General features: G+C 50.5%; 5 protein-coding genes across 5 annotated transcripts; 4 read left to right on the forward strand and 1 right to left on the reverse strand.

The window, feature by feature from the left end:
* Positions 1-1,690: 1,690 nt before the first annotated feature.
* Positions 1,691-2,611, reverse strand: PC9H_009286 (uncharacterized protein; the record flags this gene model as incomplete). Its single annotated transcript, XM_036778791.1, has 5 exons — positions 1,691-1,839; positions 1,894-2,067; positions 2,118-2,219; positions 2,279-2,488; positions 2,542-2,611. The coding sequence occupies 5 exons, from the start codon at positions 2,609-2,611 to the stop codon at positions 1,691-1,693; spliced, it is 705 nt and encodes a 234-aa protein (XP_036628180.1).
* A 2,438-nt stretch (positions 2,612-5,049) lies between these two features.
* Positions 5,050-6,325, forward strand: PC9H_009287 (uncharacterized protein; the record flags this gene model as incomplete). The annotated part of the gene is made up of 5 exons (XM_036778792.1): positions 5,050-5,151; positions 5,339-5,470; positions 5,781-5,931; positions 6,076-6,155; positions 6,215-6,325. 5 exons carry the CDS (start codon positions 5,050-5,052, stop codon positions 6,323-6,325), a joined length of 576 nt encoding a protein of 191 aa, XP_036628181.1.
* Positions 6,326-7,532: 1,207 nt separating this feature from the next.
* Positions 7,533-10,428, forward strand: PC9H_009288 (uncharacterized protein; the record flags this gene model as incomplete). Its single annotated transcript, XM_036778793.1, has 4 exons — positions 7,533-7,791; positions 7,974-9,814; positions 9,882-10,028; positions 10,078-10,428. 4 exons carry the CDS (start codon positions 7,533-7,535, stop codon positions 10,426-10,428), a joined length of 2,598 nt encoding a protein of 865 aa, XP_036628182.1.
* A 632-nt stretch (positions 10,429-11,060) lies between these two features.
* PC9H_009289 (uncharacterized protein) lies at positions 11,061-12,053 on the forward strand (the record flags this gene model as incomplete). Its single annotated transcript, XM_036778794.1, has 6 exons — positions 11,061-11,100; positions 11,151-11,295; positions 11,348-11,415; positions 11,464-11,553; positions 11,607-11,675; positions 11,728-12,053. The coding sequence occupies 6 exons, from the start codon at positions 11,061-11,063 to the stop codon at positions 12,051-12,053; spliced, it is 738 nt and encodes a 245-aa protein (XP_036628183.1).
* Positions 12,054-13,096: 1,043 nt separating this feature from the next.
* Positions 13,097-14,061, forward strand: PC9H_009290 (uncharacterized protein; the record flags this gene model as incomplete). Its single annotated transcript, XM_036778795.1, has 5 exons — positions 13,097-13,199; positions 13,251-13,472; positions 13,525-13,632; positions 13,686-13,856; positions 13,919-14,061. 5 exons carry the CDS (start codon positions 13,097-13,099, stop codon positions 14,059-14,061), a joined length of 747 nt encoding a protein of 248 aa, XP_036628184.1.
* Between the last annotated feature and the right edge of the window lie 693 nt (positions 14,062-14,754).

Below are 14,754 nucleotides of genomic sequence, written 5' to 3' on the forward strand. Positions count from 1 at the left end.
TTGCTGAAGTGCTCCCATACATGGACAGGCACCCATACGAATCTGCTGAGGGAAGTTATACTTATGGCGACCATGGAGGTATGAAACCCGAGAACCCAAATTATTTGACGTGACAAAAGTATTGCAGCCACAACGTCTGGGCACAACGAATACCTAACAAGTCCAGTGCCTCACCATGCAGCGATGCACTATTTTCAGCAGCCCGTTCAAAGTGGTGCACAATGTCGAGCCGGCTTATACCCCATCAGTATACCTCAACCACCATTGTTGGATACGCCAAGCCCGGTGCCGGGATTCGCGTCTCCGTCATCTACCACGTCTACGTGGTCCTATTGCCCGACTTCCGCTGCTCGTTCTGATGTAAGTGTACATTGGTTGTGAAGTGATTAGATATCGGTTCTGACACCGCATGCCTTTTGGTGGTGACAGCAGCTCTCCCCATCATCCCCGCTATTCGACAAGCTGCCACGCAGCGCATACTCCCCTAGGGAATATTCACCCCTTGCCAGTCGTAGCCCGGGGGTCGCTCACGGTTATATATGGCCTCCCGTTCCAGAAAGGATCGTCTCACCCCAGGAATTGCACGCGACTGAGTCAGTGGCTTCGATTACGCGTCAGGGCTCAAGGTTCAGGGAAAAGGTGACCTCAGAGGCTACTGCAAGGGCAGCCGGATTGAAACGGAAGAAGGAAGCGACGTTTCGCTGTGAACTGTGTGGAGTAATGTTAACTGCAAAGCATAACCTCACGCGTTGGGCATTTATTTTCTCGCATGGACACGTTTGTGCTGAACATTTCGTCTGCTTTAGGCCATGAAAACGCTCATCGAGGCATAAAGCCCTTTGGTTGCCGTTGCGGTGCTTCCTTTACGACGAAGGCCGACCGAAAACGCCACTTGAAGACGCGAATCCAATCCACTTGCCGTGAACTAACCCCTGATGCCGTCTGAAAGTTTGACTCCAAAGAATACCCTCCAACGCTTTCCCGTCATTTGAAATCTCGCCAATGCTTTGCACGCTGTTCTTTGTGTTATCAGTTTTCGTTAGTCGACTTAGTCCCGCTGTGGCAACGGTCGGGGAATTCCAAGCATCTGCTCTGTTGTCTACGTTTTCCATTAAGTACAATGTTTGCTCTGTATCAAATTACACAATTTCGATTTTCATGTACAATAGCTACATGCTGGCCCTGGTGGTAGTATGGCAATTTTCGCGGGGTTAAAGGGGCAATCACATGCGTCGGGGTTACTTCTTGCTTCAGAATTGAGGTACACAAGGTCACACATTCTCATCTCTTGGCCGACTTCAGAGCACAGTGTGTGCTGAGGGGCACTGGAGGGACTGGCGTCGCAAAAATGACTCAACCGACAGTCTGACGCCACCAACGTTCCGACATCCGAATGAGCACCATTCATCGGACTAGATCCCCGACATTGTTCCACACGTATCTATGCTAGTTCCTGACGAAAAGATCTCGGAATCACCAAGGATTCACGACCAGATTGATTGTTCGATGCCTTAACAGCCTTCCTACACATGCTGTTTTCTCGCGGAGCAAAATCCTACGCCACGCACCTCTAAGTTGTCATCAGCATCGAAGACGTTGAAGAGTCTTCCCCAAGGGGCCGATCAATGTATAAAGCAAGTCTATACATCATGGATCGCTAATATCTATGCAAGCGAAGTAATGGCTTGATCTATTCTCTAATGGCGGCCAATTGCGGGTCATTGACATCGGAATGTTTCTTGGACCTGTGCTGGTGGCGTTTCAAGTCTGATTTAGTCGTGAAGGCTGAGCCGCAGTGACACTCGAACGGGCGTTCATCATTGTGAGCTCCAATGTGACCTTAATGCGGCACGAAATTAGCGAGCATTGGAGGCGCGAACTCTCAAGACGTACGTCTGTAATTGTGCATCGCCGTAAATCCTCTTTCACAGTATTGGCAGAAGAATCTGTGTGGATTGACACGTCGTCTTTCAGCAGCGACTATGACGGCTGGGGTGGCTACTGCTCTCATTGCTGGTGAGGTCGCAGAAGGCTCAGAACACACGTAATCGTCTTGCGGGGATGGGACTACACATATGTTCAGTGCTTGGGCACGGGAAATAGAAGATGGAAGCTACCATAGGTGCACTGTGCGCCACTGTGAGCCCAAGTGTAACCGTCAGCATTGCTGTATTGTTGCTGCACTCCTCGATGCCCGTAACAGTGACCGGTAGCTTCACCTGAAAAGGCCACTCAACATACATTCGTGAGACGGGGTAGCAGACTTAGAGGCACCCACCATTGTCATTTACATGATTCTGAGGGTGAAAACTCAGTACTTCGTTGAACTGTTGTTGGTTAGTCGGTCCATGAGGGTAAACAAGAGCGTCGGTGCCAAAGTATGGCGAAGGGTATTGCGGAACTTGATCCACAGCGTTCATGTTAGGACCAATGACAGGCCTCGCATCAGATGTCGTGTGCTGAGCGCTAGGACGCCTAAAAGAGTAGTCTGTAATAATCGGGTTAGATTACTCCAAGAACTCCTACAATATTCCGACTTACTCGACGTGCGTGCGTGGCCTTGAAGGTTGCAATTCCAGTCCGACTGCGAATCTTGGCTTTCGAGAGACATTGGATAATCAAACTTCGGAAGGGGTCAGGTGGTACTCTTGCAAAGGAGACGACCTCTCTCTTTTAAACTGAGAATTTGGCAGTGTGCAAGAGTTAACAGCGCCGGCGGTAAAACGAACGAGAAATGCGAACTGGTATTTCCATAGCCGCCCCTGTTTCGTCGGATGATTGCAACAGAATCACATATGCCTCGGTGCTGGTTCCTCGTTGATTGAGAATTGTCACATAACATAGGATGAAATCCCGATTATCGATGACCCCGATTCCCGTTCTAGGAACAAGGAGTGGCTGTGGGCCTCTGTTTGGTTCCAAACCAGCGAGGACAGTATACGACGATCACGACGGGAGAATGGGTAGAGAGACCTGTGCTTCCTAGACATAGTAACAGCAAATGAGCCAAGGAATATACGATTGGAAATCGAAAGATCGTCCGGTGGATTACTTACACGCCGGAAGACTCCATCGCTCGTTGGACTCGAGATCATATATCCCGAGTAAATTACGGGACGGAAAAGATTGTTGCGAGCATACCAGCTTGCGCATTGGACTGGAATGCGATGGCGATGGTTATGGAATGGACATCAGCTCGCGTCCAGTGCTCTAAGTAAAGGTCATAAGTCCATCGTTACTTCTCATCATCAGGTTCGGAGTCTTTTGTGGATTTTCGAGGAGGCTTACGAGGGATGACTGCAAGATCGTAGATAGCCATCAATAGTCGACGCCTGATTCGATAGTCGGCTTGTCGCCGGACTAGGGCATAGCCACTCTGTCTTCCCCACCAGCGCTTTCAAACACGGCCGTCGGCGCGAGCCAAGCTGAAGTTCTCCAAACTTGTTTCGTCGCCTTTGCGATTCTGTATGTAGCTGTAGTTATACACTGGCAGAAGGAATTTAGCCTTGTCCTTCGCGCCGGTAAATTTGCTGATTGGAGGAAGAAGTGCCACCACAACTTTCCCACATGCCATCCATACTTTTGCATTGAAACCCCGAGGCGCTGGACGCCTCGCTCAACTTGTCATCGCACAAAACTTGGCGGAATATCTACACGTCTACGTGTTGTTGGATGTCCGAGTAGTACGTGATCTAACAACTGACCACGCGATACTTACTCCCACCAACAGGCGTAGTACAGCGCAGCGCCAATATGATCCTAGAAGATGCAACCAGAAGATCTTGGACGTGAAAGGCACAGAAAAAAATACTGCATGGAAGGACAAGGATTGAAGATCTGACAGCCTGCCTCCCCTTGTGTCCAACTTGTGTCACCTTTTCACTGCTAAACACGTCTGACTAAATCGCTTCTACATGACTCCCGACAAGTCTTCCAGGACTTTCCAGCGTCCATAATGGTCCTCTAGCCGGGTTTGGTATCTCAGTATTTTGCCTCTAGATTCATCGATCTTTCGCGCGGCAGCATACTCGTGCCATATCAGTTCGACGGACTTGATCCAACAAATTGATTATGTCCTCGCCAGTACATCTCATTATAACGTATGGGTCGTTTGGATCTTGCCGTATGTAGAGAACAAATGCACCGGATCCTCGCATCCACACATCCATCGACATCGCCCATCCAATCGAATCCGCATGTTTCATCCTAGAGACTGACCTGATTGCAATTCGATCGGAGGGGATGCGTCCTGTTTCGCCGACTACGTACCGGGTTCGATGAGTAGCTGGAATTCACCCGAATGTAATCTCCCTCCCTTTTACGCCCTAGTAACGGTGCCGCAGTCTGACATCTCTATCTCCGAATAGGCTAGAAAATGATAGAGTACTCAGCGGGATTGACCTTTGCCACAGGACCCGAAGCTCCCAAGACACTGCATCCATACATGTTCCAATAGTCTTCGTTGCGTGTGATTAACATGTAAACACTGCGAGAGGTTGTGCGCCGGCGAACACAATTACGATCAATGCTGGTAGAGGCATAGTGAGGTCCCCGAGCCTGTATTGGTACTAAGGCGGAGCTAGCAGAAATGCGAATTGCGCGATGAGATTCGATATCGCTTGTTGAACCTTCATCCGATCCCAACGAGGGTCTGCAAGTGGCGTGAAACTGCTTTCGCTTTATGGGGTAAGAGTATTTAGTTGCGAGAGTTAAGTTCGGACGATGGTACAGCAGTTATAAAATGGCCAAGCCACCGTAACTTTAATCTGTCGCTGTAATGGAGGCCTATCTGACGGCGGGGGAGAATTCAAGGAATTATTTGTGGGTAGGATGAGCTATCACAACCGTAAAACTAGCTGGTATGAGTCCAACCTCTCTGAGGCATGAGGCGGTCCGCTACTCTGCTCCTTCAGCTTGAGCTGACACCCTGCTGGGTCGTGTAGGCCGAACCCATGAGCGTCAAAGGGTCTTGTGCCAGAAATAAACTCATGATCATCGAGAAGTCAAAGATCAAACGCACGGACATTCAACCGTGAACCCCCCGTCGCGATGTCGGGAAAGGGAAAGGAATCTGCGTGGATTGTTACATCCCCTACGGATAGGGTAGTAGCGGCTAGTTTGTTCGTGATGGGAGGCGGTCCTGGCTTCACAGTGCTTCACGGAGAGGACTGGACTATGTCCATTATCCGGTAGGGGCTACGAACGGCTGGAACCGTCGGTTACATCGTCGTGGGGTTGCACAAAGCGGTCTGATAGCAGTATTCGTAAGCCATACTTGTAGCAAGGGGGTAGATCCAGTGCATCGGGCGCTAAAGAAACTACGTACATGTGTGCGTAGTTCGAAGTGGATGGATTCAAAGATGGGCCCTACCAAACCCTTGGTCAAAAGATTCTGCACGGTGATAATTATTCGGACGAAGAGCGTGCTGCGTTATCTGCTCCATATGATCGTCAGAGCTGCTCGTCGTGGGTGAGACGGCGAAAACCATAGAGCAGTTCCCAGCAACGCCGACTGTTGACTCCAAGTCAAAATCACACATGTGACTTCATTGGAATGGAACCGCACGCGATATACGACAGTGGCTTGATGGATGATGTATTAGGTTCATCTATATTTCGAGCCTCCCCCATACTGGTGTACTGTCCGTCGACGACGCGTTCCCGTGGAGGCTATCGAGACTTGGCAGAGAGAACCCTAATAAGCTTCAGAACCAGAAGTCCCGCGACTGTAAGTAATTCGTTAATCATCCTTGTCACTGATTGACGTCCACGTTTGTCAGACCAAGCTAGGACATGACAGGTCGTTCTCTTCCTCAGGCTTCACGAGGTCTCGCGTTGGTGATTCGGCACGATCATGTTGCGATCATGACGGGGGCAACACGACGAAGATCTATCAGTACTGGAGGAAGCCGGCTTCCGGGCGTGAGAAGCGTAAGTTACTGGGCACAGAATATCATTAGTTCAGTGTTGACATAGTAGCATGAACTTTAAAAAGCTTACCTATGAAGGCAGTGATATCGAGCCGTGGAAGACTGGACTATATCACTGGCTGAGTTACGGATATCCCCCACGCAGTCCCGCCTCTAAGCGCAGGCCCGAAGCTCGTCACAAGACAAGTCGCTCGAAGGTGTTCTCAAATTCGAACAAATGAATCGGTGAGATGTTCCGAAGGTGAGCGGCGCTGAGTTTTAATTTGCCACCGACTTTCCCACAGTACCCTCAAGATTTCTTTCCGCAACTGCGCGGTGGTGATCGGATCGTATTCTTCATAAAAAAGTTGCTGGGACAGACGCTAGGACAATGGTGCGGAAGCAGAAAGGAATGAATGAGGTCTGTCCTAACCCATAGATATCTGCCGTAGCTGAATCGAAACACATTCTGTGGCTAGTCAAATCTGACTACTAGGAGGACAAACGCTATATGATGACATGGTAAAATTCCGACGCGCCGAGGGTTCTAGTGAGCCCATATACATATACCAAGGGATATCGATACCGAAAATTTCCTGACTCGGCGTACATTGGACGTTCTCTGCCGCTAACTCACATTCAATATCCTACATCACTGCACATCGCGTCAGTTTGGGCCTACACGGGAACTAGATTATGGGATGGTGAATGTTGGCCGGAAAGAGACGTCAGAATGACTAGCACGAATATTGCACAGATTAGCCTTCGCAGCAATAACGATCACTCTGATCTGCATATTACTCAGAGCTAATGGGCCTGAAACATGTTGCTCTCCGAGGCTTTCATTAGATCTCGCCTCCGTGATCTCTCCGCTGGACCAGATATGAGTATGCTACTGGCATCCGTGATCCGATAGTCGAAGGTTGTAGCTATCAATCGGCCGAGTGGTCTGTCTGCTTACTCTGTCCTGTATCGTATGAAACATGTCCAATACAATTGAGGATGTAGCCCCATTCAGTACCGTTCCTTGCGCTGACATATTGTACGCGGCGGAAAGGAATACGCCGACTCTCGGTCGTACCAGGGGACTACGTATCCGTTGCCAACGCTCGCCCCATGCGACCGATGTGCTTCACGCCAGGCTGCGCACATAGTTCGCAACTAAAGATTGGTGCAGGGGAATGAGACTAGATGGGTATTTGAAGCTGTCGTTCTTGGTCCCTTTATCCGACAACACGCTGTCCTCTCTCTACTAGGCCCACACTTTCTATGAACTTGGCTGAGATTCGTACCGCCATGCGGACACTAATCCCTTGGAATTCGGACTTGATTCAGACACGCGTTGGTAATCTCCAGGAAAATCGTCGCATTCCGGACCAGCCACCGTCTCTGTATTTCTAGTTCCATTCTCCTAGGTCGCCGGAAAACTAGTGCCAGCGTTCCACTGGGGAAGTAAGCGCCCCTCGGCTAAAGCCGAAGAGAAGGGATCGGAGTTCAGGGACCCTTAATGCTGAGACCCTATTCCGACTTGTTCCTCCACACATTAGCAGCATAACATTGAATCCTGCGGCGACCTGGACACCGTCGCTTTGATCCTCCACTTTCGGCCCCATTCAAGGTCTCATGGCCAGCCCCCAGAACCCGTATACACTGGGCCCGGCGTTCAGCCAATCATACAATAATGGGCCTTCAGTTTCCCGCGTCTCATCTGCGACAGCCACGCAGAACAATGCAGCATCCTCAGCAATCCCATCATCGTCAAAGCCCCCAGCTTCGGGATTCAGAGCGCCAGCACACAAACATGCCCACCACCTGCACAGTATACCGCCGAGAGAGAAGTCGACGCGAACGTTAATCATAGATCATATGCTTTGGGTTCATGGTAAGTCACCTATGTCAGATTATATCGTAGAGCTCCTTGTGAAGCGCGTTCGAGATGTGTACGGGGCTCCGGAGGCATGATGGATCGTCAGGAACCCAAAACTTAATGTTGAACCCTCCTCCGAACTTCGTCCGGGGGCGTCTGTTTGATGGCATGGGCACTGATGCTTGACTTTGAGGCAGGAAGAACGAGGTTTGCCCAAGCTCGCGCAGAACTCGGTATGACAGATCGTACTGGCGGCCCCTCCTCAATACATTACACCCATCGCCATCGTCCGGAGAACTATGAAGAGGATGAGCAAGTGGGCTCGGATGGTGAAGACGTGGATCACTTGAAATCGCGTGCCCTACGGCCGACCGACGACGACGAAGAAGACCGCATTGGAGCTCAAGACTTAGCTTTAGCCAGAAGCTTGAGACTACGAGCCGAAGGATTGGAAAAGGTCGTTACGGCGATGCTTGATCAGCCACCGGTTACAGTACACCCGGTCGATGATGAGGACGTCTTTTCTCCTCCAACCTCGCCCAAGCTTGGGCCTTCCAAACACCCGCATGTCCTACCGAACGGCGTCAGGCTGAGGCTGTCGTTGGGAACCATGATCAACGACTTCTTTGCACGCCAAGCTCCTCCGCCCCCGTACCGGCATCAGCAACGTATGAAAGACGACAAGGAAATTGCAACCCCCGTTGACAGTAGACACCATTTGCCCCCAGCATTAGAAAAGCTTTCGTCCATCTCCTCCAGCCCCGCTTCCTCCGATCTACCGTATCATGCTCGCCCCAAACCTACCGATAGAGTCTTTGCGTTATACACAGCAGGTGCTGATCCAAGTACAGCGAATGCTCCTCCTGCCCTGCGCTGTCCGCGGCACCTTCACACCAGCTGCGAGATCTGTGTCGAGGCCAAGTCTCGCACGAAATTAGGACAAAGTGGTGGTGGGAATAGACATAGTTCCTACTCCAAGTCCCCTATGGTAACGCACTTAACGCCCGGGTCCACACCCCAAGCTTGGGCCCCTTCACCTTCCGTTTACACGCCCTCGTCCTCGGCGTATAACCTATCCTATAATCCGGCTTCTTCGTATACGAGCACATATCCAAAGACAAACAGTACATCTTCGTTAACCGGAGGAGGGGCGCTCAGTGGATGGCAAGATGGTAGTGGAATAGGTTCCGGTTTGGCGCGTCCTGGGGTTGGTGGTTCATGCCTTCGCCGAAAGCCAGCGCTAGGCAACCGTCAAACCGAATCTCGCTCATCAGGTAGTACTGGAGCCGGGAATGCGAAGCTTTCTGAGTTAATTCCGAGATTTATGAGGCTATCTGCTTTGGTCGCCCTCGAACTCGGTCGTGAGATGGAAGAAGATAGACTTTCGATGGCAGGCTCTACGTCAGGCTCCAACCAGCCTTCCAGCTTCGCTTCGTCGTCCCGCGATCGTGGAGGCAGCGTTAGTTCAGACTATAATGCTGCAAGCACCAGTTCCTTGCCTCAGATGTTTCCTCCTACCTCTCCGGTGCTGCGGAGGGCCAGCTTTTCTTCCAATGCGCCGCCTGTTCCGCAAACACCAAACCAAGCTTCTGCTTCACAATCCAAGACGGCACCGTATGCATACGCCCTTCAACCGTCGCGTGAATGGTACCTATTGACCAGCGGTCTCTTGACACGCGCAGCTTTAGAGGGCTACTTAACAGCTGGGTGGCGTGGTGTAGAGGCTATCGAGTGTCTATTGACCGTTGGGTTAGGCATGAGTGGATCGGACGAATTTTCGGACGACTCAGAGGCTGCAACATCAGAAGACGACCATTCGAAGGAAGGAGGAACCGAAGATCCATCGTCCAAGGCTTTTGAGGACTTTGATCCAGATGATTTACCAGCTCTTCAAGATGCCACTCGTATCTTGTTCCCTTCCTTACGAAACTACGAGGATTCCGCCGCCGGGCCCGCCGCGGATGGAAGTCAGAGACCGATAAGCCGTAGTCCAGTTGAAGAAGAGTTTGCAAATGAAATGATGGATCGAATGCGGCGTGTAAGTCTTAGATTTTGCTGTATCCCCCTTGGCCCCATGTGGCTGATCTCTATTCTCCTTGAATAAGTTTTACGACATTCCTACATCTACCCCTGATCTCTCTACGCACATGGAAGACCTCGCGTGGCAATATCCGGCGGAGCCTGTCGAGCGTGCCGCTGTCCGATTTTGTGAAGCAGTTAGCCGGTGGCGGGGTAAACCAGAGTTAGAGACTGTGCGTGTTCTTTTGGTGCCTGGCTTTTCTTGCTCTAACCCCGATACAGTACAAGAAATGTCCCCCGCGGTCCACGGGACGTGCTGGCGACCCCCACGGCAATGATATACCAAGCACACCAGGCGGTACGGCGCTCACACTAGATTCCTTGGTTCATTCCTCGCCGATCAGTCCCAATAACCAAAATGTCAATAACCCCAACCGCACGAGGGTCGGTACAGGCTCCGACAGACTGGCACAACCCAGTAAGACCATGCCCTCCATAGAAAAATACTTTCTGCCTCCATTAAGCGCGTCTAACTTGACGGGCGAACGCGAGGTCGCGTGGAATCGAGGCAACAAACGGATGCGATCTCCAGAAGACACCCGTGCCGGAAATGCGAAGAGGATCCATGTATGATCTGATGGTTCTTTGATCATGTATGTGTTGCACACTGCCTTGCGCAACTGGAGAGCCACTCCCACCTGCTATCATCACCTTATGGACGCTTGCAGGCTTTTATTCATGCTGTAGCATAGCTCCTGGGTACGTTCGATCATACATCGACGTAACTTATTGTTCGTTAATTATCCTGTTTCCATGCTGTATTTTTAGATATACGTACATTGTCATTTCCTTGATTTATCATCAGCTGTGTTGTTTCAATGTGGCAGACTGCTTCTCCCGTGCGTCTTAGTCGCGTGTACATCCCATCATTCCTTATGTGTCGACCGCTGCCTCATATCGCACTCGCGTACATTGTGAGTGCGCCCTTCGCAACATGTACTTTTATCTTCCCTTGATGCTTCATTTGCAAGGTATCTATCCTCGGAGCCCCTCCTGGCTGTTGCAAATCCTCCGACGACCATACCTCAGCTTGAGGCCTCCATTTGCTGGTGTCACATCAGCCGCTTGCCCATCAATGTCATCAGCCTTGTGATGCGTTGTTAGGCCAGCGCCGGATCTGATCAAAGCCTCAGGAAGTCATAAAAGCAAATTTAACCGCCTCGAAAGATTCTTCGCTTCTTGACCTCCCCTCAATAGTCGCTACAATGTCGGTCATCGTTTACATCGCTCGCTATATCGTCCTCGGTGAGCGGCACTATACGGTATATGCCTTATATCACTTACTCTGATGCTAGGTTTATCCTTGATATTCGCCGTCGCCGTCTTGGGCTTGAGTGCCCGCACCACAGATACGAGCATTTTATTCCTGGGAGGCATCGCACCCTTCGAGATAATAAACCTCGTTGTTGCTCCTCTCACTATAGTTGCGCTTTCCATAATGTAGGTCCCGCTGTCGCATCATTTCTGGGACATCGGTATAACGTTCCCGTAGATTGAGTGTAGGTGCATTTCGACAAAATGCCATCACATCTATGATATGGGTGGAAGTCACGACGTTGAGTATGTCGTGCATCCCGATCCGTATTATCACCGCTCATTCTCCACCAGGTATTCTTTGGGCAACGTGGGTCGTGGTCGCGGTGTTCGCTACGAGAGTCATCAACTTCAACTTCCCCTTGGGATGTTCTGCGTACATTCGTAAGGAAGTTTGATACTGTGCTGTGGGTAAAAGCGTTGATGGTCTTCCCCAGCCTTCTACCTTCAGCTTTGTAGCCAGATTACTGCTATCCAGGGCCTGTCCTGGACGGTTTTTGTGCTTCGTACGCCGCCATCCCCTCTGTCGTAGTTCCTTTTGCCTAACGCTTTCACCAGTCATTGGATACTCCGTGATATTGGGAATCATGGCTTGTGTTGCAACGAGTCGAGGAATTCCGGTGTGGTCCAAGTCCGTTAAAGATGCAACCTTCTCCCACCCCTCCTCAAACCAGGGCGTTCAAATGCCTCCAAAGCCTGAGCTGCAGGCGAACCATCAGCATGCCCACCTTCAATTACCACAGCAAGCCAACCACCAGCAACCAAGTCTCCAAGCTTCCGCCCTACAGAATAACGGCGTCGGCTATAGTGTCCCCATGCCCCCAGATGGTGCGGCCCTTGCCATCTCCACTCCAAACCAGACACCGGCTTACCCTCAAGTCTGAGCAATGATGCGACTTCCCCGTCTATTAGTAAGGAGGATGGCGATTCACTCGGAGGACCTTTGTTAGGGAGCACATCTCCTTGCACGACATTTTACCCCGAGCAGGAAAATAGTATATGTGATCGATGTATCTTTGAATAAATTAGATGGTCGCAGTTAATTGTGAAATGGGAAGGGCTCTAGGGACTCACAAGGTGGTCATCGCCGGAAAACTGAAGTCGTAAAGGAGCCCAGACGAGGCGGCGGCGTTTGCTGTCAACACTCTGGCCCGTTCATTAAAAAAATTTACGGGCAATCCCAATGTCAGTGCCTTTTTTCTCCCAGCGAGACCGACTGGTCACTGCGAGACCAAGCGTGAGAACCTCTGGCAAGGTCGCAGCAGAACGCTTCGGCCACGATAATTCTTTCATCATCTTAGAATCCATCTACATTCCCCAGGATCAGCCAGACCAGATTGGCAGGACGGGATATGTACCTCGTTTCAACGATGGTCACCAATCTCTGGTTCTCCATCCGTAGGCTTATCAGTCGTAACCGAAGTACCTTCATGAACATTCAGTAGACTCAGGATTCCCTTTCCATTGTCTTCCTAAAATCGTCAATTTCGAACCGTTGACTTGGTAAGTTTTCACTTTTCGAGCATATCTTTTTACAAACCTGCGGGGTTTTATCCTGATTTCAGTTTGACCGCGATGCACGCTCGTCAATATGGTTCTTCTCCCACCCCATCATGATTTGGGGCAATCGCTCTTACTATTAGTATTTGAAGCGAAATATCGTTCGCTCAGATCTCCGCGTGCCGTTATGGCAGCGAGCAACAGGTTCGAAGTTGTAAGTACGTACATTGTTTATGTCTACCCAGAAAATAGCCGTGCAGATGTGATCAAATTCCCTTTGTTGTAGGACGTGCTTCACTAACCTCCAGGCCTTCCCCGAACAACGACTCAGTGATCTGGGGGCTCCCTGAGCACTACAAAGTCTGAAACATAAAGCGAGCTTTCGGTGCATTAGATACCCATCATCTTGCAAGAGTGTACAAACCGGATGGAACATTACGACCGCCCGGAATACCACTACAACTACCGGGAAGGCACCTCTCTTCAAGGAGGTAGTTATCAGGTAGCCGACCCGTCTATCACTATGATGAGTACGCCCCGTTCGTCCAAGTCTCCCGGCACGTTCTGACCTGGACGCATAGACGACAGCCTTGCCGGAAATCTAGAAAGCCCATCCCTCTGGCCACAACCTGCCGTCCCACAAGATATGTACAGTAACCATGCGGGCGAGCCTCAGCAATTCTTCCCACCTTACTTAGGTCACCCATTCGATCGCAACCGCCAACGATTATATGACCAGCAATCGTACATGATATGCCCCGCTCCGCAGTCACAGTGCACAAGATTTGATCCTCAAACCATTTGTACGTGAACCCTGCACTGCGGATCCCATTTGTGCTGAGATAGCTTGAATAGTGATCGCCGAGGCCCATCACAACCACGCGCAAGCACTCGACAGCATTCCTGACGATTACAATCATTCTCCCCCCTTCAATGGGCTTGATAGACCGCAGAACAATTCTCGTATGTAGCTTCCAACCCTCGTTTTCAAGTCGCTGATAAGATCACTCCGATAGTGCCGTTCGCTCAGCACGGACTCATGGAAGCTTCCACGACTCCGTCGCCCACCTCAAGGCAACTAGCCACCGAGGCCGTGTCCGACGCTGCTGAGAAGAGACGTGTCAACCCGCACCGTTTCTTCTGCCAGTACTGTGATAGAGGCTTCACAGCCAGGCATAATTATTATCGTACGTCTGCAATAACGGTCACTCACACCTTTTCTGATTTATTTCTACTTCGGCTCTGTAAGGTCACCTCGGAGCTCACAATGACGAACGGCCATTTGGTTGTGAATGTGGCTCGGCTTTTACTACTAAGTCAGACCTCAAGCGGCACAAGTTTAAGTCAAAGAAGCACGGTCACGGACAACATCATGCAGCAGACTGCAATTAAACGTGCAAGCCCCCATTTGTTGTACTGATGTAACACTCCCGAACCTAAAAAAACAGAGTTCATTGTGATGAACTCACTGAGGCGATTAAGGTTCAGGATCATATGGACCTATGATCACCAGCCAATGTCGTGGCATCCGTAGCTCCTTATCAGCCTGAGAGAAGTCATAGTATTTGTGCCTAGCCCTTAATGGAAGAGGCTCTTTCGCACACCTGATCCATATATATTGAACGGGTCCGTCTTGGAAACCGCCGATGCCGTGGTACGGTGGCCATGAACTCTGATATGTGAAGTAGGAGGTAAATTTAAATTCATCTATTTAACTGCCATTTGTATGGATTGTTCCACGTCCCTATCCTGTATTGCCGTACGCCGTCGATAAGGCACCTCACTCCTTGGGCATTGAACCCGCCGAAGGGATCCAGGCTTTAAATATGGATCAAAGCTTCCGTACGTAGATCGGAACGTCTCAGCGCCAGTCGGCCGTTGACACGGAACCAATTTCGTGCTAAGAAGTGTTTTGCCGGGAAGGGTCTGACCCCTCTGCGTGTCTGGTCGCCATTAAAAATGAGGTGGCAATGTAACCAAAACCGAGAAGCGAGCGGGCATCATATACACGCCCAAAACTTCCTTCGATCTAACAGAAAACAATAGGAAGTAGCCATCGGGATATAGCAAACCGCTGAGGCCATA

The sequence above is a fragment of the Pleurotus ostreatus genome, assembly GCF_014466165.1.
Source record: "Pleurotus ostreatus strain PC9 chromosome Unknown scaffold_7, whole genome shotgun sequence".
NCBI classification, from domain to species: Eukaryota; Fungi; Basidiomycota; class Agaricomycetes; order Agaricales; family Pleurotaceae; genus Pleurotus; species Pleurotus ostreatus.